At 39.8% G+C, this 25,482-nt stretch overlaps 1 protein-coding gene across 4 annotated transcripts in view; it reads right to left on the reverse strand.

Moving 5' to 3' along the window:
- Nucleotides 1-25,482, reverse strand: part of CTNND2 (catenin delta 2) — an 822,756-nt gene that overhangs the window by 382,625 nt on the left and 414,649 nt on the right. For all 4 annotated transcript variants that reach the window (XM_053913918.1, XM_053913908.2, XM_053913912.2 and 1 more), the window contains exons 5-6: nucleotides 23,347-23,463; nucleotides 8,898-9,070 (exon numbers count right to left, since the gene is read on the reverse strand). In XM_053913918.1, the coding sequence (XP_053769893.1) occupies nucleotides 8,898-9,070; nucleotides 23,347-23,463 (290 nt within the window). The remainder of the gene's footprint in view (nucleotides 1-8,897; nucleotides 9,071-23,346; nucleotides 23,464-25,482) is intronic.

Raw genomic sequence — 25,482 nt, forward strand, 5'->3', positions numbered from 1 at the left:
TAATATTTTCAATGATGATGACAACTTTCAAAGAAAAATAATAAAAAATTTTCAATCTATTTGGAGAAGATTGGGCCCTGATACTGTCCTGGATCTCAGGATGGGCTACTGGCAGGAACAGCTCCTGTTGGAGGAGTTTTTATTTTCAGCTGTTTGAAGGGCTGCTTTGTTTGTCGGACCTACCTCTCCAGAGTGGGGGTCCATCTATGGAAAATTGACAAGCAGAACACTGTCGGGTGGATGCTCTGACTGAAGAGCCCCTTATTGGCAGAGTTTTGTGCACATTAAATGTCATTCCTTTCTTGCTTCCCATTATGGGAAATTCATCAGGACAAAAATGAAAAATATTACTTCCAATTTCTATGGATGCCTTATAGAGATTATACTTCAAATTTTAAAAAAATGTAGGAATTGTGTTTTAATGAGACATGAGCAGTATACATAACTCCACAAAACACTGATAAATTAAGTATTTCATCTGCATTACAGTTTACATGCAAGTTTCAGATCAGATTTAGGATACACTACAGTTGTGATTTTTATATTATATGTTTGCATGTCCCTAGTAGGTACCCTGAGTCCTCCTGTGTAACTGTGGAATGCACTTATACTTATTTTATAAAAGTGTTTAAGGGGAGATGTTTTTCAAAGTGTAGTGGAAAAAACACTGAAATGGAACTTCAGGCAATATTTACGTTATTCCTATTAACTAACAGCTCTCAACTTCCCTGCATTAATTCACTCATTAAGTCAATAAACCGTTAATAAGAGCCTACTATATTCCATGTACAAAGAAGGAGATGTTTATGACGGTCTCTCTGTAATTCTCTTACATGGAGTGTTTCACCTCGGCATTACCTCGGAGATCTGTCATCGTTGTGTTCTTGTTTGTACAGAAAACTATCTGGCTCACGCTTGTGACATTGGTTTTTTCTGAGAGTTTGGGCCCCTGCAATGTTGGCACTCTTGGATCAGGATGCGGCATCAGCTTCCACACAGGGCTGAGCTGTTTCCAGATCCCTTCATGTTGTTTCTTTTGTAAAGGGGGTAGATATGGCGTGGGGTGATGGAAAATATTCTCTGAGCTTGAAATCTTATGTAATCCTCATTCTTTGGGGATTTGGCAGTGCAGAACACAAACAAACAAAGAAACAAATAAAAAAACTCCACTGTTTGCAGCGAGTTAACAAGAGGCTCGACAGGCTGGACTCTGAGGAATCTTGACTTCCAATCATGCATACGCCGTGTCACTGCATTTTAGAAAGCAGGCCCATGATTTACCATCAATCCTTGTGAAGATGCATTTAGACCTGCCAAGGTTCCTGGAATAGTCAGCCAGGCCCCTAACTCTGGGTCAGAAGGATATTTGCCCAGAGTGCTAGGCAGCCAGGCCCACAGTGTCAGGAATGGGGACCCAGAGTCCCTGTGGCTTCCCTGAGGGGAGCTTAATGACTTGGGGTACACAGTTTGTTCCCCATCAGCCATATTCATCACTTGTCATTTTTTGGAATTACTATGAGATCAGCCAACCTAGTTATTCCCAGTGTCTTCCCTTTGTAGACAGTTCTGGTTGTGGTGACTGAAGTCACTGCCGTGAATAGTGGTTCTGGGAAAATCGCATCCTAGGAGGCAAAACTGGTGAACACATCTCAAAGACAGGGAGAACTACAGGGCCCGGGCCACAGAAGAGCCACAACATGCCAACAAGGCATTGGATTTGGCGAGGAAGGAATGGGGCTAGGTGCTTGAGGGAACGCAAAGGCAGAGGGGATAAGTGCTGATGGGACAGTGGGAAAATCAAAACAAGGACTGAAGGCTATTCTTTCCATGAGTTAAAAGGCCTGAATACCTTTTACATACTTAAAAAATAGCACATGGCTTTAAGATGCCACCTTTGAGGAAATCCACTTCTAAACCAGAACTGGTAACGCGACTTAGCAATATCAGCTACGCATGCTGACTAAAACGTCTGAGCATTTGCTGAGCTTTCTTAGGCAAAGATTGCATAGGCATTAGGCTTGCCCATGAAATTGGAAAAAAGACATTTACTCTCACAACTTGGAAATGAGGAATCACCAATTCCACAATGTATACTGTCTCACTTAGACATTATATGAAATATCCTGTTAATATGGTGCAATTAAAGTGAATCTACATCCCCACATAGGTTTTGTGCCCTTGAACTTACTCCCTGGGATGAAATAAATGTGCTTCAACACTACTATCATTTCTCCCCAAATTTTACTTCTTTTTTGAAATTGCCTTCAGGAGGAATGCCACTCTTTAAAATAATTCCTGGTACTGTGAGAAATGTTTGATTTTGGAAATAGGCAAGGAAAATCATCAAGGGCCTTGTCTAGCAATACCCTCGTGGAGTGCTAGCTTTGGTAAAAACTAATATGAAACAAAGTAAAAAGGCAGCTTCTGTGCACAGTTCACACACTGTCCCTGGAGTCACTGCTGCTGGGATGAGGAAAGAAGGGCTGGGCTTACCTGGTGGTGACACTGTACGGACATTGAGAGTGCCCAGAGCGACGTAAACATGAGTGACTGAAAAACCAAGGCACCTGGAAGAAATTCCTTCCTCTGATGAGAACATCTCAATTCAAAAGACCATGAGAGCTATAATCTTAGAAATGATAAGGGAGACCAGCCTCAGTGCTTTCTCTCACGTGACAGTCCCAACATCATGAAAGAGGGGCACAGCGTGTATGAGGGAGACCTTGCAGACCACACTGCCCCCGTCACTGCACTAAATGAAAGTAGTAGCATATCAACTTTCCCAGGGCCAATAAGTCATCCTGCGTACTGGCTTTCCCTTCCCTGTGACTTTCCTTTATTAAAAGTATAACAAGGATACTTACGAATAAATATTCTGAAAAGCATTATGTATGGCCATTAATAGGGTCTTCCAGTGGAAAGAACATTTAGAAGAAAAAATAAAACAATGCCATAAGTGTCTTAAATAAATTGATCTCTAAGAATATATGAGGGATTTCTTGATGGCAACTCCTTCTAAAAAACATGAGCTTTGGCAAAACTACATTACATAAAACTTTTACTTCAGCAAGATGCTCATTTACTATGACTTCAGTAAGTCAATATTTGCTCAGAACAGGAAATGTTATAGTAAAATATACACACAACCCTCCCTGCCATGAGAAAGGTTTCAATTATTAAAGCCAGATTAAATATGTTTCTACTGGAAAGAGAAAAATGGAGAGGGAAGATTTTAAAGCAGAACAATAAAGAAGGATTTCCAATGGGTAGTCTTCTGAACGCTCTGTTAAAAACAAGTAAACTTCCGATTTCCCCCAAATATGCCAAGGGAAGTATACAAAGTGACATGATTTCTCCTGTAAATGCTGCAGAAGGTACACATTGTATAGTAAACGTATCTCTTCAATTTTGTGTCTTCCAAGTTCATTAGCGATTTTTCTCTTTACAAGTCAACAACTTCTGTCATAATTAAGCAAACTGGAGAGATGTCACCCTAGTTGTCTGTATAACCCCTATCATTCCACGATCAATAAGTCGGTGTTTACTGTGGATTTGCTCCTCCTTTGCACTGTGTGGGTCTGTGTCTCTCCACCCACAGAGTTCTCCATTCCCTTGACCTTCATATCTGCCCGATGTGAGAGTGCACCAATCAGCAATATTCCAAACTCAACGGACATATCAGCCTCAGGCAGAAGTGGGCAGACAGCATGTCTATATAATTATGCTTTAGCATAAATGAGAACTTCTAAGACATAGAAGTCAGTGTAACATTAAGTATTTAGATAGGCTGGATCAAAAAGAAGTGACAATTTTGCTCCTTGAAAAGCTTATTGCTTTTCTAGAGGCTCCACTCTGGTTCAGTTTTATTTTACAGAACTATCACAGAATTCTTAATTTCCTGCAGCAGCGCGCAGCCACTTCCCTAGGATTGTGAATGCGCACACGCTTACTTCAGTTCTGCTGGAGAACACGAAAGTTGTTCTAAAATCTTTAGGTTTCTGTACTACTTTCTTATACCTTTCACATTTTGTTTCTTTAAAGGACAAAATGCCTGGTGAGGCTACTTGATGTTGGGACGTGGGGAGAAACCGGAATTTTTAGAGGGACTCCTCTGTGCCAGAAGTTTTACATTCCGCATTTCATATAATCCTTAGGAAATTGCATGTGAGTGGCAGCAGAGCAGACAGAGCCTGGAGGAGAGCAAACTCCTTTAGTGTCTCACCACCCACAGACCTTGGCAGCATGATTATAAAGAATAAAACTGGGGTTGGAGGAACCTGATGAACATTTGGTGAACTCTGGACAAGTTACTTGGGGAGTGGAGATTAATTTTGTAGGTTTCCTCTCTTGCAGCTAGGCAATCTGATGGGAAGAAACAGACTTACATGCAACTCACTGTAGGGTATTATTATATGTGATGTGACAGAACAATGGAAATGTCAACATATGCGTCAGGTCATGTTGTGCATCTGCTTAATATTCTCTACTGGCTCCTCCTTTCAATCTGAGTAAAAGACAAGATCCATGCAATGAATGACTGGGTCTGCCATCCCCTCATGATTCCTGTACCCCATTCTAACAACCTTGACCTCCTTGCCGTTCTGTCGACATGCCAGGCCGCCTCATCAGGAGCCATGCATTTGCTGTCCCCCAGCAGCTGCACAGCTGCCTCCCTCTCCTCATTCCTGTCTTTGGCGAGGTGTCACCTTCTCCACAGACCTCATACGCCACACCCCACTCCACACTTTGAATCCCACTTACTCTGTTCTGCATTCATTGCCTCCTAGAAATCATCACCTTCTAACAACCTATGCAATGGACTCACTGTGTTGATTTTCTGAGTCCCTATGACTGATTCTAGAATAGTTCCTTCAGGACAGGGACCTATTTTCTGTATTATTCAATCTCAAGCAGATACATCAGCTCATGGCATACAGCAGGCACACAATAAACATCTTGAATGCTTTACAGAATAACCCAGAGATACACAAATGTAAATGAAAGAATAGCTCTATTTTGATTGGGGTACCTCAAAACAGCCACACAAAGGCCGAGACTGGCTTAGAGGAGGAAGGGAAAGATGAAGGGGTAACCTACAGAGTGTCAGAGGCTGGGCCAGAGAGCCTGCAGGGTAGTTGAGTGGAGTGCTGTGGCCAGAAAAGGGAGTAACTAGACATGGACTCCTGTCGCTTCCCAGAACGGCCTTGGGGTCCTTGGGAAGAACCTTGCACTCTCTCACCTCCGGTCCAGCCCCACAAACTCATCCTAGGGTCTCGGGAGAATGACTTGCAGGGCTTGAGTTAGGGAAATGCAAGACAGCTACTATTTTATGACAACTGTGGTGACCCACAGGTTCATTAAGACTGGAACAGTGGGCAATGCGGGCTGTGTACGTATCACCAGAGCTTGGGCGTAGCGATGGGTGTTGAGCACTCGAACATTGATTATGGTAAATAGGCTAGACTTTCAAAAATTGAAATTAGGCAATTTGAACATTTGTGATATTGCTTTGAAATTGCATTCCAAAGTGATTTATGAAGGAGATAGAAAATCACTGAGATAGAAAATCACTTGCTTTGTTTTACAATTACACATTCTCTTTAAGACCAAAAAATGAAATGTTTTTCTGTTGATCATTGACCTTATTAACTTGGTCTGGACTCTACAGATATAATTTGAACATTAGCAGCCCTTTTTGGAACTCTTTTGACTACAGGATATTCTAAATATTAACCTAGCGTTGAAGGAATTGGTTTTAACACCAGTCAGAACCACTAGAATAGAGTGATTCCCAAGAAAACCTGACGAAGGAGTTGCTATGAGAATGGGAATGGGCCCCCCTGCCTTCGAGGTAAAATGCTAAGTGCTGAGTGCAAATATTGCTTTACTGGTTCAGCATTTCTCTGACAATTTTGAAGTCCCAGGTCCTGTGGGGTGCTCCATACAACATGCCTTTCATACCGCAATGCACTAACGCTGAAAGTAAGTCATGGGACCAATATCCACCACTAAGCTAAAATAAACAGGATTCAGAGAGTCACCAACAGCCTCATTCCTGTTAACGCAGTGAATCAGAACGCCCCACTGGTGTGAGGACTCAGATTTTATCCTACCCGTCCACCAGGTAAGTGAGCATTGCCAATAGCCTCTGCCTACGACTTATCACCTTGAACACATTTATCGATGCCTCCGAACTAGAACCCGGATGACTTTGAATACAGTGCTCTGATGTGTTTACAACTTAGCTGCACTTACAGATTAAACTTTAAAGCAGACTTTGAATGTGAGGCCCGATCTGGTCATTTGAAAGCTTCTACTGTTTTACTCCCACAGCATTTAGTGGATGACAGAATCGACTCTGACGAGGGAAAGCTTTGCAACATGGAAGTACACACATCACCGCATTGCTCGTCCACATTTATACACCTCTTAAGAGGTTCAAACTCTAGATTTATTCAACTGAATGGGAAATATATAAAATAAACCTATGAAACACTCTCCTAGAATGATCAGATTTCAATTCAGTCAAGATTCTGTTCCTATTCTTACTGATGCTGCCGGAAGATGGTGTGGGACAACTCTAAATGCAGTGACCTTGAGCTTCCAGGCCTTAAAAATGTAGGCAGTAATATACCCTTTTGGGGGGATTAAATAAGAGGATGTGTATAAAACATATTGTTGCTAGGAGCTCAATGAGTGGTATCAATTTTACAAGAAAGCTTTGATTTAACAGCTAGTTATCGCATAGCTCTATGTAAATGCCCACAATAAGTTGATGAGTTAACTGATTTTCCATTTTATATTGATGTTTCCCTTTCCCATGATGCTCAACTATATGGAAATACTGATTTTTTTTTAGTTGACTCAATGTTTTCAACTTGAATTATGGGGGTCTTAGATATTTAAGAGAAAAAGCCCAGCATAAGTAATAAATGAGCTCAAGATAAAAATAAAATAAGGTAGAACGTTATTGTTTTACTAGTTACATGTCTTAGAAAGGGAAGTTCAGAGCTTTCGGAGGTTAATTTGAGTATAAAAATGTACCATATTTCTGAATGCAGCCTCTTAGACCTAGAAGTATGGCTGGGTATAAGGGTCCAAAAGAATGGACCCTTACCAGTGGTAGCCCACTTTTTTGCTTCCAAAGAATTAAAATATGTGCATAAAATCTGTACCTAGAAACAGAGATAATATGGCTTCCAATGCATTTTTGAATAAAACAAAATTATATTTTAAAAATTCTAATATTTTCTATATAATATCATCTGACATTTTAATGTTATATAAAGTTCATATGTAATAAAATAGTGTCTATTTTTGTATATGATACATAAATGTATATTTGCATATATAATATACTTTTTCTAATAAATTAATACCCATTTTAGACATTCCCTCATGTGTCTTTCACAGTTCTGTGAGGGAGACAGAACAGACCAGCGCTTTAAAGGGCTGAGATCCTCTGGCATGTCCCAGATGTCTCTGTGAGAGCCTCTGCATCCCTCCCATAAAGCCTGGCCTCGGAGGCCCTGCCCCTCTAAAGCACTGCACCCCTCCATTTCTCCATCCACACAGAGGAAGGTCCTGAACTGTGGTCACACACTGAGCCCCGACGAGGGGCAGGTCTTTTTTCTCAGTGAAACCTTTATTTCCCTCTCCATTTTATCCATAGATCCTAGAACTCAGCCTCACAAGGTAAAAGTCACAAAGCCAATGATGGACAAGGGTGTTGCTGAAAGAACACAACCATATCTTTAATATGTTACTGGGCAATAACTTAGTAAATGAAGTGAACTGGTACTTCTCAGCTTTTGCTTCATTTATGTCCACGTCACCTAAGATGGGCATCTCGCAGGGGCTATACTATGACGCTCTACCTCACCTTGCTTCCTGCAGATGTCTCTCTGCAGACATTTCTTGGGAGTCACGTGGATGGCGAGGAGCTTCTGATTAAGATGAAAATGACCCTGCCCTCAAGTGGCTTTCAGTTTAGTTGGAAAGACTCATGGATGGATGACGACAATAAACTGGTGAAAAGATGGGTTTGGTTGTTACAGGAGCCAGTGGTGGGTACCACGGCAGATGTACTGCCCAATAAATGCAGAAAGGGTGAAATTAATCTCATCAGCTAAAGAGGTTGCTTTTGGAGCTGCAGGTTATTTGTTCCAGGAGCAAGAAATTAAAATAGCCTATGTCACTGAAAATAAGTTTAAAATAGCTTAAGACAAGATAGACCTCCACTATATTAATTCTGCTAAGTTGATCAAATATAGCTTAAACTCTAAAGTTATCAAAACAAAAATTATCTATCCATCCATCCATCCACCCATCTGTCAATCTATCACAACATTTACATCTTCTGTGAAAAAAAAATTTCAGATTAGTAGCCACGTCCAACGGCTACTAATCTGGAGCTGGTTTCAATGGAAGCTAATACATCTGTAATACATCTACATACTTTATTATGCATTTATATTATGTATCTTTATATAAATAACCCCATAAAATAACTTCATGCTTTTTTTTAGGAGGAAAACACCACGGTTCCAGGTGCATGCACAAATCAGAATGCATGCCCTATTTATATCTCACAAGACACAGAAATAGCAACGACACACATTCACATATTCTCACAGGTAAAAATATATGCAGTATAAATACAGCATGAGCACCTCCCAGATATTCCGAAACAAAACACCTTTACAATTCAGTGTTGCTCTATAATGGTATTTTATTATTTACTTTTTTCACTCCCAGCACCAAAGGCATCTTTAGTGAGTTGCGGGACAGGCACAGAAAGGCAGGAGGGACCACTGAGGCCTGACACAGCCCTGCTCCTGGCCCGTTCCCTGGGAGCCCCCAACCGACACAGTAGAGGGCCCTGTTCCCACACATACCTGGCTGAAGGTCTGGCCAGCACCTCGGGCCTGGGTGCTGCGGGCAGGGAGCTGCGATGGGGCTGTCTCACCCAGGGCCAGGGTCTGGTTGCTATGGTAGCTGGCTGGATACTGGAAGGACCCTTCAGGTTTGGAATTGAGCTGAAGTGCACTCTGGGAGAGCAGGCTGGGCCCTGCGTTGAAAGTCATTTAGAGAAGTAAGTGACAGCCTCAGTGAAGCAGAAATGACATGTATTATTTATTGAGAGTAGCCTAGAATTATCACACGCGCATGATTCCAGCCATCTAGGCTTTGAATTCTGAGAACTAAAATGACCATATAATTTGACTCCAGCTCTTAAATGAGATTTTTTTTTTTTTGGAGGTTTCGAAGTTCTCAAAAGAGTAGTTTTTTTTCAAATGATCTCACCCTGACCTACATAGAGACACTTCTTATGAGACAAATTAGTTAATCAAGTAGTTATTTTGGGATCAGACAATATCAGAAACATTTAAAAGTCCACTTTTTAGTACATGTTAATTGCGTTAATATAATTATATCTCCTACTTAATTATCAGGCTGCTGAAACCCTCGAAACCTTCCAATCAGTAACAAATTCTATTGTATAAATAGTGATGTAATACCTCAGCCCCTGAAGGGTTGACAGTGTTTAAAATATTAATAGCTCTTCCTACAATGTGGAATTCACCCCGATTCACAGGATCTCTGACGGCTCGTAATCTTTGCCATCACAGCTGCGCGCAGCAGGAGAACAAAGACAGGACACAGTGTTACAATTGGCGGTGTTAACGTGGCTGACAGTGCAAGTGATGGAGAAGTGGGAATAAGCGTCTGGCTTTATCGTGTAATTATACTTCGCAAAAGAAACGGTGCTTTATTTTCTCGCATTTCATATAAATGGGATTCTTGTAAGAGTTTGCTCATTTTCTCTTTAAGAAAAATTTCTTCAGTCACATTTCATATTCGCTTTGGGAATTAAAAGAAGTAGAGAGGAGTGGAAATGTACTTGCCATTTTCTACTGTGTGTGTTTGAGGGAGGACTGGAGTAACTAGGGAGAGTGGGGGGAGAAGGACTTGGTGACATGAGTTTTCCCATGTTGTCTTACCCGCTGGACAGAGTCACATCTTTTGGGATGGAAGCTAATTCTACCCACGTAGACTATGGCATAATCCCTGCCCCATCCTGCATCTCTCTCTTTGGTTGTCTTAGATAATGGTATCCTTTCCATGAAGTGTGAGCAAACTTCAAGATCCTCATTTCTTTCTTTTTAAGAATAGAACATGGCTTTATATTTCAACTGAGACTGCAGATCTGAGGCTAAACAAATCTTATTTTGTGTAAAATAATGTGTCTGCCCTTTAAAAATATTGGCTCATGTAATTTTTGCCATCTAAGACCTTCCCCTTTCCCTCTGATATCCTGATGGAAGTTCGAAACAATGCAAAAATACTTTTTCATCATTAGATATTGAATAAGTAGCCAATTAACTAACATGGGTAAAGGCTTGGTATTTTGGAAGCTCTACAGTTTTGGAAAAATGTCAAGCAAGAAAATAAAAACCTTTCTATGCAGGCCCAATTTCATCATGAAGGGCATAACAAAAGTACAATTGTAATCCTTTTTCTTTTAATTTAGAAAATAGAGTCCCAAGAAAACACTATATACCAGATGGTGAAGTTTGCAATAGCCTGCAAAAAGTCATTTAATCCATTCTGATAGTATTAGAGGTCTCATCACCAGCTACAGGATGCCTCTGTGGGGAGTGCGCATTCTGAGAGCTTCATTCTGGATGCCAGGAACACACTGTCCCCACTGCTGATGTGGAAACTGTCAGGCAGGGAGACAGAGCCAACGGGGGTCCCTGAGGCTGGGGGATGGGCAGGCTGAGATTCAGGAGAGCCTATGGGAGGGAAAGGGGCACCACTGAAGGGGGCAGAGGTGGATGAGGACTAAGTACAAGGAGGAGGAGGAAGAGATAGGTACTGGGAGGACAGTGACAAATTGTGGCCAAGGGTTTTCTCCTTGGTCACTATCCTCCCAAAGGGCAACTCAATGGGAGAGAGTAAGCTATGGTGGCAGAGCTAAGGCCCTTAAGGCTAGTGGGCACCATTTCTTCTGACAATAGGGGGCTGGGGGGGGGGTAGCTTCCCACTGAGATTTTCTTTGGCTGTTTCTCTCAGGGCACTCTGCCCAGCCCTGCCGCGCCCCCTCCCCCATGATAAAGCACCTCCAGGACAAGCCAAGTTAAAATAGATACAATGGTGCACAGACCTTTGGAATTAAATAACATCTTTAATCTCATGTATAAATTTAACATGATTTATGAAGCAAAAGAGTTGCATTCTTGGTTATTTGCCTTTTAAAAAGGACAAATAACTCCTTTGTGACTTAGTGAGTGTGACTTTACTCTGATGAACTTTATTATAGAGTTAGCAAGTTAAACAATTTTATAAATTCTGAATAGATTCATAAAATTAGCTCCACAAACCTACAAAAGTTTTCCATGTAGGATCTGAAAGTGACAATTGCAACTCTTTTTTAAGAGGGATTTCAATTAAAAATATGATTTAAGCGCTCCTAAAATTTACATGTGAAATCATCAGATGTGCTCATCTTTCACAATCAGTCGTATATTTGATCGATACTCAATAAAAAAGCCCAAATTCTCCGTCTCATGACTTTGTTCACACATCTCAAGCATAAACCCCAGATGTCCCCGCCAAAGGTAACTGCAACAATGAGCCGCAAGTCATAATGTCACAGCAACGGCGCATCACCTGGCAGACACGCAGCAGCCAGGACAAGAGACGAAACACTGCAGCGCTTTAGAATGGTTTTTCAATCACTCACTAGGTCTCAGATCAAGAGCATTCTACTCATTCCAATTTTAGAGAGCAGAGATCTATGAGAATACAGGAAAAGTTAATATTATAGAACAATTATTAATTACTTTATAATAGGAGTAAAATTTGTATTAACTAGCACTTGATTAGCTTTACCAACATTACTGTGCAGTGAGGTAGAAAATACCAATTTTCCAGAGATTTTAAAAGCATTTATTGTTTGGGGCTTTAACTTATGAATTTTTTCCCCTCCAACACTTAGGACTTTCCATCAGGCCTCCCTTGGGCTAGTGGTGAGTTAGGCTTCAGTCCTCAGGACATCATGCACATCCGCTGGGCGACGCAGGCGATGAGGGGAGGAGATGAGACTGAGACTTGAAATTCCAGCTAGGAAAATGGAATCTCACCTTCAATGCAGTAACTGCTCCAGAAGCAACTTCAACTGTGAGGCACAGCGGATCACAATGTCTTCCTCGGTCACAGAAAGCAGAAGTCGCACTCCGGTACGTAGGCCTCCAGGACACGGAAGGGTCACAGTGACTTCTTTGACCGCCCTGAACCTTCCCCATCATGAGACAAGACTACTAAGCTCAGGCATCTGCTCATAGTGTCTCAGGCCCTCGGGCCAGGACGGGGAAGTGAAACTATTTTCTGATAAATTGGTAAGACTCAAGGGAGTGTGTGTCCTTGTTCTGATCAAGACACAGTAGTCCCTACTGGACAGAGGAAGACATTTTGAGGGAACTGCAGAGATGAGGGACAAAGAATCTGCCACTGAGCCTAGAAAGACCCCTGGAGCAAAGCGTCTTGAAGGTAGCACCCACAGCTCATTATGTATTCAAATATACGAACTGACCACAGGCCACACAGCACCTGGAGAAAATTGCCCTTGTATCTTTTTCCTTACTCTCAGAAGTATAATTCAAAGTGTGGAGGGCTTCAGAGGTCAGCCCATGTCCCACACTTGGGAAAACGAAGAGGAGACTTGGGTCCTTGTCTTCTGTTTCAAGTCCAGGATTTGTTATCCTTTAACACTGAAGCACTTTTTAGGTCATATACACACATCAACATTTTAAGGTTGAAAAGTTCATCCCTACATAGAAGTCGGTTTGTTTGCAGGAGAAATCTTCACATCTCGGGTTGTGGGACTTTCCAAAGAACCTCTCCTTAGAGGTTCCAGGTGGAGACTGGGGGGAACTTGCTCTCCACCTTCAGTGGCACCGAGGTTAACCTCAACACATGGAAAGACTGCCGAGATAACTTTCTGTGTAAAAGTGCACACTCATTTATGTTATACATCATAACGTTTGTTAGAACAATGTCTGTGAGAACGTTATAGTGTTTGTATGAACACAAACACTAACGTATAGACAGTTTCTTCTCAAATGAACTAGATATTTAGTGTTTTCAGGATCACGTGTACTCATTCTGTTTGCACAGTTTTAAAGAGACTTCATCTGAAATTACCCCTTCTTGCCTGTTAGCTGAACACCAGTCCCAGAATACAAGAAACCTTAACTAAACTACACTCTTTATAATAATACAGAAAAGGCCAGAGGCCTACAATGTGGCATTTCCAAGTCGTCATTCAGGTCACAATCATGCCGATGGAGTTGCGGGGTGTGCGTTGGGAAAAAACCCAGGGCTGGAACTCATCAGTCCTGGGCTCTCGTCCACCTTCAGGGCTGTGAAAGCACAGACGGTGATGACGATGACGATGCCAGTAATGCCACATAAGCTTTCCCGAGCACTTCCCGAGTCCCAGGGACTGCCCTGGCACTTCGCGTCTATTCGCCCACTGCATCGTAACAAGACTGCATCGAGGAAGGTACTGTCATCCCCGCGTATGTCGGCAGACCTGGGGGTGCCACTAGCGGAGACTGATGAGTTGGTGGTGGGTCTTGGTGCCAGCAAGGCAGTCTGGCTTGAGTGTCTGTTCATAACCACACTTCATCATTCTGTCTCTACAAATTTAATTTCGGCAAATTTGAGCACCTAATGAGATAATAGATGTACAAGTGCTTAAAAAAATATAAACTGCTGTACAAATGTCAGCTATTAGTATTATTATCTAATTATCTAATTACATAGCCACATGGTCTGGTAATAATAAAGTCTCGATTGGAATTTGTTTGTCCTGAAAACCGTATGACAGCACTGTCCCATATATCACCTACTGCTTTCTTTCAATACCCTGTGAGCTTTCGTTTTACAAATGAGGCAGTCAAGGGTAGATCATTAAAGTGGTCTGCTTGAAATTAAAAGCAAAACCTAGCAAAACCTAGTGACAGGGCCAGGAGATAAGAAAGACCAAATTCTCTCTGTTCTCTCGGCCTGAAAATCCATTCTCTGTTGACCTCAAAACTCATTACTAAAGTGCTGTTTAAATGTTACTTCCTCCATGCAGCCTACCTTGATGTCTGATTTCCAAGATCAAAGTTTGATTATATGTAAATTCCAAAGGATTGTTTTACCATTAAATGAAAAGTGTTATTAACAAGAATGCACTGAAATAAACAGAGAACTAGGCAATGTCTGGAATCAGTGCTCATGAGTGTTTTGTGAGTCTGTTAAATCAGGACACTCAGAAGAACAGTAATAAACCTACAAACTGGGGTAGACATGTTGAACAGTGGACACCTGACCGGCAGCTTTGTTTAGATTTATCTTTGTCAGGAAGTTTAATAACATTCTTTAATTACTCTTAGGTTAAATTGCTTCTTTCAAAATGATATAAAATCTTTATGTAGCCCTTGAAAAATAATGCCAACTAGATTCACACATACTGGTAATTGACAGAGAATTTGTGTGCATTTTACCCTCTTGCTATCCAATTTTTGTGGAAGGTTAAGAATGATTTGGAGGTTGTTACTTTATTTTAAATTAGAGTAAACTGTTAGAGTAAGATCAAACAAAGGGAAAGGGGAAATCTTTTTTATAGAAAGTAGTAAGTGAGAATAAAGAAAAGGGGAGACGAAAATTACATATATAACACAAGGAGCTGTTATAAATTACAAAATCAATGAGAAAAACTGTCAATTCTTTGTAAGATTATCAAATTGATTTAAATCAAGCTCAAAGTGCTGTAGTCATATCTAACTACAATTTAATTCTATAGAGTAAAAATATTGACTTCTGTTTAAATTGTCCTACCAATAAGTTGCATTTATAGCAGCAGTTTCTTCTTTACGGGTTCTGGATGAACCTGTCAATTTATGAACTTACTTGGAATAAGAATAGCTAGTGGTCCACAATGAGATACCACCTCACACCAGTCAGAATGGCTGTCATCAATAAATCAACAAACCACAACTGCTGCTGAGGATGTGGAGAAAGGGGATCCTTTTGCACTGTTGGTGGGAATGCAGACTGGTGCAGCCACTGTGGAAAGCAGCATGGAGTTTCTTCAAAAAATTAAAAGCGGAACTGCCTTATGACAGTGATTCCACTTCTGGGAATTTATTTGAAGAAACCTGAAACACTAGTTCAAAAGGCTATCTGAGCATCCCCATGTTTATTGCAGCGTTATACACAGTTGCCAAGATTTGGAAGCAGCCCAAATGTCCGTCAGTGGTTGAGTGGATAAAACTACTATGGTACATTTACGCAAGGAAATACTACTCAGCTGCAAAAAAAAGAAGAAAATTTTACCCTTTGTGACAGCATGGATGGACCTGGCAGACATTACGCTAAGTGATATAAGCTCATCAGGAAAGACAAATACGATATGATTTCACTCATGTTGGAATCTAATGAACAAACTGAACTAACAAGCAAAATTGAGAAACTCATAGAGAGCAGGATGACAACTATGGAGGGTGGTTAGGGAGTGGAGGGGTTGAGTAAAAAATAAAAATAGTTCTGGCTGGTGTAGCTTAGTGGACTGAGCACAGGCTGTGAACTAAAGGGTCGCCAGTTCGATTCCCGGTCAGGGCACATGCCTGGGTTGTGGGCCAGGTCGCCAGTGGGGGCCACATGAGAGGCAACCACACATTGATGCTTCTCTCCCTCTCTTTCTCCTTCCTTTCCCCTCTCTCTAAAAATAAATAAAACCTTAAAAAGATAAAAAGAACTCATGGACATGGACAACAGTGTGGTGGTTGTAGGGGATGTAAGGTGGTGAGGGTGGAGATGGAAGTGGTTATGAGGGGGATAAATGGTAATGGAAATTACAATACAAATAAATAAATAATTTTTAAAAAGAATAGCTAGTGGTGATTAACTGATTCCTTTCTTCTAATCTTCACTAGTAATGTAAAAAGCTCATATGCATGAATCTTGCTGAGGAGTTCCCTGAAAATAGTGGTTGAACCATCTACCATCCCTAAAATTAACTGAGGGAAACAGCTCGTTATGCAAGGAAACTCGGTGACGTGGTTGTTCTATGGGCAGGTGTGCTTTTAAACTTCATTTCTGAGTCTATTTCCAGAATATCGGTTTCATCTGGTCAGCCACTTTCAATGCATAATGCTTTATGTGAAAATTAAAACTGTAATGGTCCCAGGAATACAGAAGTACTCATTTAGTTTTTTAAACTGATTTAGATTCAACCAAAGTTACTGGCTTAATTAGTTTGCTTTTCCAAGTTTGAGTGTAAAAGGAAAATTGAGCTTTGGTAAAGCATTCATACTATGCAATAATTTAGTTCTTTACATCTGTGCACAATGGAAGGATATGAGCAAAAACTAAAATTTGAAATGTACAACTTTAATTAAAATGTATAGTTCAAGAACGCTTTTGTGCACAGGATTTGACATGATATATAATCATAGAATGATATATATTATAGTTCACTCCAATCTCTAAGTATTTCCTTATAAAGGTTTACATTCAGGTTATTTACCAGTTAAAAAAACAAATGAAGCACAAAGAGAGGAAAAGCATTGTATACATTTCTTTGTAAATTAATAGACAAACAATAATAGGTTCATATTTCTCGTTATCAATAATTGTGACAAGAAATGAATATGAACACACATAAATTTAGAAAAAAGCTAAATTTAAAAGCTACCTCCTGAAAACACTATAATTGACCTGGAGTTATACGAGCATAAACGGCCAGCTTTTGATTTGCCAGAAACCACGGCCTTCTCCTTAGATGCTGGCATGGCTCCCTTGCGCATCCCACTCAGGTCCCAGATGAAATACTTCTCACGGTGGGGGACTTCCTGGCTCTTGGTCACTCTCTCAAAACCAGAGAGGTTCTCAAAGATTTCTGGTCTCATACACTTTCATACTCTTAAAAGCCACTGAAGACCCCAAAGAGCTTATTTCTATGGGAGATGTAAGACGCTATTTACTGCATTACAACTGGGAAGTATTTAAAACACGAGGACACATCGAGCCCCTTCCGTGAGCCATCAGAGCGATGACCATGACACCATCAGCTCCACGATGCCTTCGGAAAGTTCCACGGAACCCTCACCCTGTGAGAGCCTCACTCCCATGCTCACTCTCACTGTGAGGATGAGCTTGGGAAGGCAAATAACACTGTAGGATTCCTGGGAAAACTGGCACCTTATTCGGAGCCCCTGAAAGGGTCTTGGTGGGGACCCTCTGGACTCTCAAGTGACTTGGAGAAGCCCATTCTCCCCCTCACCGGCTTTGCCTTCGCTTGTAGCCATTATCCATCTGAACTCGTGAGTACTTAGATTGCTCGAGTTCAGACTTTTCTGACTAGAATATAAATGCCACAATGCAGAGAGACTCTCCGTGCTACTGTTACGAAGTACTTAATGCCTATTATTTAAAAAATGAATGACGATCACACCTACCTATGCCTGTAATGATATGATAAAACCCAAGTATATGTATTAAGATTTGATTCTATCAGTTGCTGTGGAAGTGACTTATTATTTGATCAGAGACAGTTCTAATGTCTGGACTTCCAGGGTAATCCCACCACACATCGCCATATGGTATTACCAGGAGACGTCACCTGTCCCCAGGGAGAAGGCTGCTTACTCTGATTTTCTCATGAGGGCTTCCAGCCTGTGCTTTTTCTCACGCTCATGCCCGTTCTGACGCTGTCCTCACTTTCACCAGCTTGCACTTAGCTCTCACATTAAAGTTTTGGCCACCTACAGTGCCTTGACAGTTCAAAACCCAATCATATTTTCATTTGAAATTTCCACCAGGCTCTAACCTTGTGCTTGGTCCCAGAAGACCCTGATAACTCATGTGAGAGTGATGTTTTTAGTGAAAACTATGCATCGCCGTCTCTTGCTTAGGGAATAGACAAGAAGCATTTGGGAGTGTGTGTCTTTGCCTATCCCTTTGATTCCTAGGTTTGCCTCTGAGTTGGTGGCCTCTTTGAAGAAGGTATAACATGTTTCTTAAACATCTATGTGGTAGAAGAAATCAAAGAAAAAGAAATTGAACATTAGCTGAGAAATAGGTAGTGACAGTACCTGGAAGGAAAGATAATTATAGCTCCCTGGAGGACAGAAGACATGCTGTGTGACAGCTGGGCGCTTTTCCTTGACTTTTGCTCACACCTTCCATTTCTGCCACTGAAACTTCCCAGCGGCTCCAGAACACCAAAGGTGGTGGCAGAAGTGCATTGAACGAACTTGGTATGTAAAGACATTTGGGTTCACTTGGAATCTAAAGGCAATATACACTAACAACACTAACATGCTTCTGGCAAGGAGACTGGCTCATCTGTATTTCAAAACTTGAACCAAGAGGCGTACGAAGAAGTGACTTTACAGGGATGAACAATCTGGGGATGAACTGAACTGACTTGAATGAATGGTTCCAGGAAATGACTCAGAGTCCCCAGAGGCCAGGTGGCGGTCCTCAGCCACCGGTGAGGTAAAGGGAGCAGCAGGGTTGAATCCGAGCCTTCCGGCTCCAAGGGAAGTGTAGGTTACCTAGTACCCCACCCCCTGCAGCTCTCCACCCTGTCAGGTCTAACTAAGGGCCGAGCTGCGGTTTGATAATAGAAAATCAAACACGTCAGTCCTCTTCCCCGAGCGTGGTATCAATATTGTGAGTCACACGATTCATATATTTCTAATTTTGATTTGCTTAATTATTATGAAAACCTTACATTCCTAAGCCGCTTCTGCATCCTTTAGTGCAGTGCTTCCTAGGAACTATGAAAATAGTCACTTCACGAGGTGTCTCTCACTTTTGTTGTTATTACATAAGAATACTTAAAATTATATTTTAAAGCATTTTAATAACCTGCTCTGTCAACAATTCTCCTATCACACAGAATTAAGTATCACAGTCGCTAAATGAAAATGACTGTAAATCAAGAGTAAATAATATATTCACCTTTGCCAAACTACATACGATTGTTATATTTGGATTTTACCTGCAGAATGGTACCTCATGTGATTGATTCTTGGGTTTTTAAATACATTCTGATTTGAAAACTCAGAATAACATTCCTTTCTTTGCCATCACATTCAGAATACATTAAATTCCTAAATATCCTTGCTTCTGAATGCTGGTATTTTCTAGAATATGGGGAAGCTTCAAGTTGTCAATATGCTACAGAGAGAAAGAAGTACTATTTAAAATATAATATTTAAACAAGTTAGCAATCTCAATAAACATAAGTCCTTTTCTCCCAAGTTGTTCATTGTATTTCTGATTTTGACTGACATAGTTTTGTTAATTTTGGGCTAAGAAATAAATCACCCTTATCTCTGAGTTTATTTCTCCAAGAAAGCGTGGATTAAATAGGATACTTCGTCGAGAGCAGTTTGGGTCACACTGTGTATCAAGTGAGATGCTAAGGGCCCTAAGCTTCAGTCAGTAACTTTTTCCCCAAGCAAAGCAATGGCAATTCCCCTAGTGACTCTGTGAAGCGTATTTGCTAGAGAATTGAAATTACACAGCCGGCAGCCACAAAATAGTGTCGGGTGGCAAAGGATGTACACATGATTTATATACTGCTTAGGATGGCACTTCTAAAAAAAATCACGGGTTGGAAACCACTGGTAACCGTATGAGTCTATAGTCGGTGCAGTAGATACGTTATTGCCAGTCTAAGGGTCAAGAAGATAGGTTTACAAAGACCCAAATTTTATTTTAATCAGACCTTGGGAAGAAAAATAACAAAAGCTTCTAAACATGACCACGTAAGTACTGTGTCCGTAGGGGTTGAGACTGGTTCCTGTTTGGAACTCTTCCAGCCTGGTTTTAGGCTGCATTTCGTGTTGTCTCTTTTGAGTTAGGACTGAGAGGCTGCTCTCAGGGGCAGCGTGCCAGGCCCAATTTCCCATTAGCTATTTCATGTCTCTTCTAGCTAATGAACCCATTGATTGAATAATCACAAAATCAAGGGACTAGCAGAATCTGATGGGCGTGTAGTAATTAGAAGAAATGTGTCAAAGAGCCACTATATGTCTGTGTGTTAAATTTATACATCAAGAATATAAACATGGTATCTTGCTCTAGTATTTAGTAGAATGTTATGCTGATTATTGTATTTGCTCCCCAGATTCATTCTCTGCCCTCTTCCTCATATAGACCGTACCACAGGGGTCTCTGGTATTTGTTTTATGATTGGGTTTGGCCACAGGGAGGCACCAGAAGGACTTGAGACGGTGGGAGGAGAGGGAGGTTCGGATATTTATGCCACAGCAGTGTGGGTCAAACTGCACACCGTGTGAGATGCTAATGACCGGAAGCCTCAGTCAGGAAAGACTCCTTCCACGTGTCTTGAGTCTGCAGCTACTGGTCCCTGTACTTTCCCTTCGGGACTAGGGGCGGATAGGGCTTCTGTCCTTGCAGCTCCCCGAGTGCCTCGCAGGCCTTGTTTGTTCCCCTCATCTTGTCCGCTCCTTTGCAAACAGGACCTGAATTAAATTCTCGTCAGTTCAGTCCTTTGAGTAGACTCTATTTCCATCTGAAACCCTGATACAGATACAAGCAACAACTGGGGCTTTTATTTTATTAGCAGTAGTTAATTACATTTAAAATGGGCAATAATTAATCCCCCAAATGTTAGTTACCTACTCAGTAATTTAAAATTAATTTCCTAAATTTTACTCAGTTCATTCTTCTCAAACGGACTCTGGAAATGTTAAGAACAAATATTTCTTTGTTTTCTAATTTTTTTAAAGATTTTATTTATTTATTTTTAGAGAGGGGGAAGGGAAGGAGAAAGAGAGGGAGAGAAACATCAATGTGTGGTTGCCTCTCATGTGCCCTGTCCTGGGGACCTGGCCTGCAATCCAGGCATGTGCCCTGACTGGGAATGAAACCCTTTGGTTCTCAGGCCTACACTCAATCCACTGAGCTATGGCAACCACAGCAAGAACAAGTATTTCTTAAGAACAACATTTTACTTTTCACTGTGGTTCAGATCCCTTGGCATAAATTTTTAGGTGGCACAACCATCACTTGTTTTGTTTTCTTAATTGTTGTTATTGTTGTTGGTTTTGCTTTTTCTGTCCTATCTTCAAAGGAAGCATAGGCTTATAAAAGGAACAATCAGCTAAAATCTTAGGAGTCTTCAGACAGGTAGCTCAGTTCATGATAACACAACTAATCTTTCTGAAAAAGAAAAATTTCAGCATTTACCAATTTCGATTCAGTAGATCCAAACGCCTGCTTTTAAATTTTAATATGATTACATTTTTGCTTATTTTTATTGTTTACTTTTAATTTTACTGGATTATTATTAACAAATGTGGCTTTTCTATACTTTTCAATTCTTAGGATTGTCTTTACTATTCAGGAGCAGGTCAATCTTTGTATGTATTTCTTGGACATATATAACAAATATGCATTATCATTCAACAAATATGTTTTAAAGTTTACTTAATACATTTGTTTGTAATTATCAATTCCAGATTTCTGTGGCTTTTTCTTCTACTATTCAGTCTGATTCTGATAAACATGCATTGAAATATTCACAATAGTTTTCATTAATGTTTTTATCATTTTAAGTATTTTTTGATTTAATATTCAGATGCTATATTGTTTGGTGCATACATGTTCACTAGATTATAGTATGAGTTCATACATCTTTATGAGTTATTTTCATTATATATTCCTCTTTCATCCTGCTTAGTGCTTCTGCATGCAATTCCACTTCCTCTCACATTTTCTTCTCAATCCCACTCTTGTGTTCATTGTATTTGCTGTTACTAGTGTGTCTGTTCCTTTAATCTCAACATTTATTTCATTAATTAGTGTCCCATTGAACATCACATCACTATTTTATCTTTGTTTAGTATAAATGTGAATTTTTATTCTTTTCAAAAAAGAATCCACTGTGCTTACATGTTGAACTAGATTGATACAGTTGATTTATCTCTACTTTTAAATTTGACTTATTTTATTCTTCCTTCTTTTTTTCTAAAATTCCATGTATTAAAAGTTATCCTGTCACTTAAACTTATAATCAAATGCTTATTATCATGTCAAAAAATAAGATACCCAATATCATCTCCCTCTCAAGACACAGTATTTTATCCCTGCTTTTCTTACTCTCTAATAAAGGGAAGGCTGAATACAGGTACATCAGATATAAATTAAATATAGTTCTAAGTACAACTACCCTACAAGAGAAATATATTTATTGACTCAAAGAGAAGAGGTAACGATCCTGCATTTTAACATATAAAATAGATAGAACAAGGATACCACAAATCACACATCTTCCTTTAGGAGTTTTCCAGAGGGGATGCACATAGATTTAAACAAATCTGGATAGTCATGATGACATTGCTGTAAGAGCAGTGGTATTATAAAGATTATAGAGAAAATAAGCTTATATGTAAATTAAATGATTTCAAGGTCAGTATACCATTTAATTCTTATATCTTCCATTTCTACACCAAGCCTCAATGAGTATTTAAGGAAATTCTATTTTTGTAAGTTAAAGAATAAAATACTCCACTGATCTCTAATGTAGAAATTATCAAGATAATGTATGTTTTAATGACTTAATTTTTAGCTTTTTATGGGATTTTATTGAAATAAGTCAAGAGTATTTCATGATTTATTAAAATGAGGCTCATTTCAACTCAGCCCTTTTATTCTAAGTCTCAGCCACTTTGGGTGAAAAATATGTAATTAAGTGGAGGTAAAGAAATCTTTAAATACTCTATTGAAGTTAATATAGCAATATACAATTGCTACATATAGAAGTACAGAAAGTTATGCATAGTACTATAGCAGAGCTCTGAATAGTACTGCACATATTAAGTCAATTTTTCTATTTTGTTATAATCATTTTACTGTTTAAAATCTTTACCGACGATTACCTATATAAGAAAGCATTGTCAATTAATTTTAAAGCAGACACTGTGTTGATTAAATACATATATGATGTGTTCATACAATGTGCTGGTCTATACACCAAAAAGCGTATTAGAGAATTGGTGAGAATCACCACTACATCAGTAATGGGTGAAAAATTTAGATGCCAATTACTGACTTAGAAGGTTTACAATCTAATGTCAGTTGGGGAGGGGTACTGTGGGAAGGAAGTAGATGAGGGTGGAGCAAATGGACAACACAAGTACAAATATTTCTAGAAGTGCTATTAGCTGTGTCTCATGATATTAATTATATTAGAAGAATAATGGCATGATACTCTCAACTGTCTTCAAGTAGAATTCTCACTTGACTTACTTTCAGTTGCTGAATAATCCTGTGGGTCAAGTATTCCTGATTCCTGCAGGGACCTAATACAGGAGTCCACCAGCTCAAGACCTGTTGTGAGTTCATCTTCAATATCTTTTTGACCATCTGAAATTACAATATTTTAAAGTGATAAACAAACACGTCACTATTAAAGCTTAAAGCAATCATTTAAAAATCAAGAGTATACCAACCTAAGACCTCTATGAAGCTCTCTTTATTTTTTGCACTTAAGAAAGACTTCAATAATGCAATAAATATTAACAATTTTATTAAATCTTTTTTTCTTAATTTTATTGAATTACTTATTTTGTTGGTATTCTATTACAGTTGTCCCAATTTCCCCCCCTTTGCCCTCCTCCACCCATCCCACTCCCCACTCCCACAGTCAATTCCCACACTGTTGTCCACGTCCATGGCCATTCATACATGTACTTTGTCTAGTCCCTTCCACTTCTGTCCACCGTTATCTCCTCCCATCCCCTCTGTCACTTTCAGTAATGAAATATCATAAAGAGAAATTAGGAAAAAAATCTCATTTACTACAGCAACAAGAAAAATAAAGCACTTAGAAATACCTCTAACCAAGAAGGTAAAAGACCTGTACTGAGAGAACTACAGAACACTGAAAAAAGAAATAAGTAAGATACAAATAAATGGAAGCATATACCATGTTCGTGGATTGGAAGAATTAATATCATTAAATGTCCACACTATTCAAAGCAATCTATAGATTCAACACAATTCCTATTAAAATACCAGTGGCATATTTCACAGATCTAGAAAAAATATTTCAAAAATTTATATGGAACCAAAAGGGACCTGGAATAGACTTAGCAATCTTGAGAAAGAAGAATAAAGTATGAGGGATCATGATATCTGATATTAAAATATATTACCAGGTTACTGTAATCAAAACAGTCTGGTAATGGCATAAAAACAGGCACATAGACCAATGGAACAGAACAGAGAGTCCAGAAATAAACCCAAGTCTCTATGGTCAATTAATATTTGAGAAAGGGGGCATAAAAGTCCCCTTTTGTGACACCATAAAAGTCTTAGAGGAAAACATAGGCAGTAACATTTCAGATACCCCACGTAGCAATATTTTTGCTGATGTATCTCCTAGGGCAAGGGAAATAAAGGAAAAAATAAACAAATGCGATTACATCAAACTAAAAAGCTTCTGTGCAGCTAAAGAAACCATCATAAAAGTGAAAAGGGAACTGACTATATGGGAGAACACACTTGCCAATGATACAATGGACAAGGGTTGGATCTCCAAAATATATAAAGAACTCATATGACTGAACATCAGGAAGACAAACAATCCAATTAAAAAATGGGCAAAGGGTCTAAATAGACACTTCTCCAAGGAGGACATACAGAGGACTCAGAGACATAGGAAAAGATGCTCAGCATCATTAGCCATCAGAGAGATGCAAATTAAAACCAAAATGAGATATCACCTCACACCTGTCAGAATGGCCACCATTAGCAAATCAACAAACAAGTGCTGGCAAGCATGCGGAGAAAAGGAAACCCTAGAGAACCAGCAGTGCACTAGGGAATGCAGCGGTGCAGCCAGTGTGGAAAACAGTATGGAATTTCCTTAAAAACACAAAAAAAGGCATTGTCTTTCGACCCAGTGATTTTGCTTCTGGGAAAATACCCTAAGGATCCCTAATCACCAATTCAAAATGACTTATGCACCCTTATGTTCATAGTAGCGCTATTTACAATAGCCAAGTGCTGAAAACAGCCTAAGTGCCCATCAGTAAATGAGTGGATCAAAAAACTGTGGTACATTTACACAATGGAATACTACACAGCAGAAAGAAAGAGGAAGCTCCTACCCTTTGCGACAGCATGGATGGAACTGGAGAATACCATGTTAAGTGAAATAAACCAGGTGATGAAAGACAAATACCATATGATCTCACCTATGAGAGGAATCTAATGAATAAAATAAACTAATAAACAAAATACAACCACAGGTATGGAAATACAAAGTTCCCTGTAATCTTAAATTGCAATCTTAAATCAACCAGTATTAAAAGCTAAGGCCAGCCACTTCTAGCATCCATGAAGAACAGGAAGTGTCCAGGGAATTGTGAGAACTTAACT

Source organism: Desmodus rotundus, chromosome 1 (assembly GCF_022682495.2).
Source record: "Desmodus rotundus isolate HL8 chromosome 1, HLdesRot8A.1, whole genome shotgun sequence".
Classification (NCBI taxonomy): Eukaryota; Metazoa; Chordata; class Mammalia; order Chiroptera; family Phyllostomidae; genus Desmodus; species Desmodus rotundus.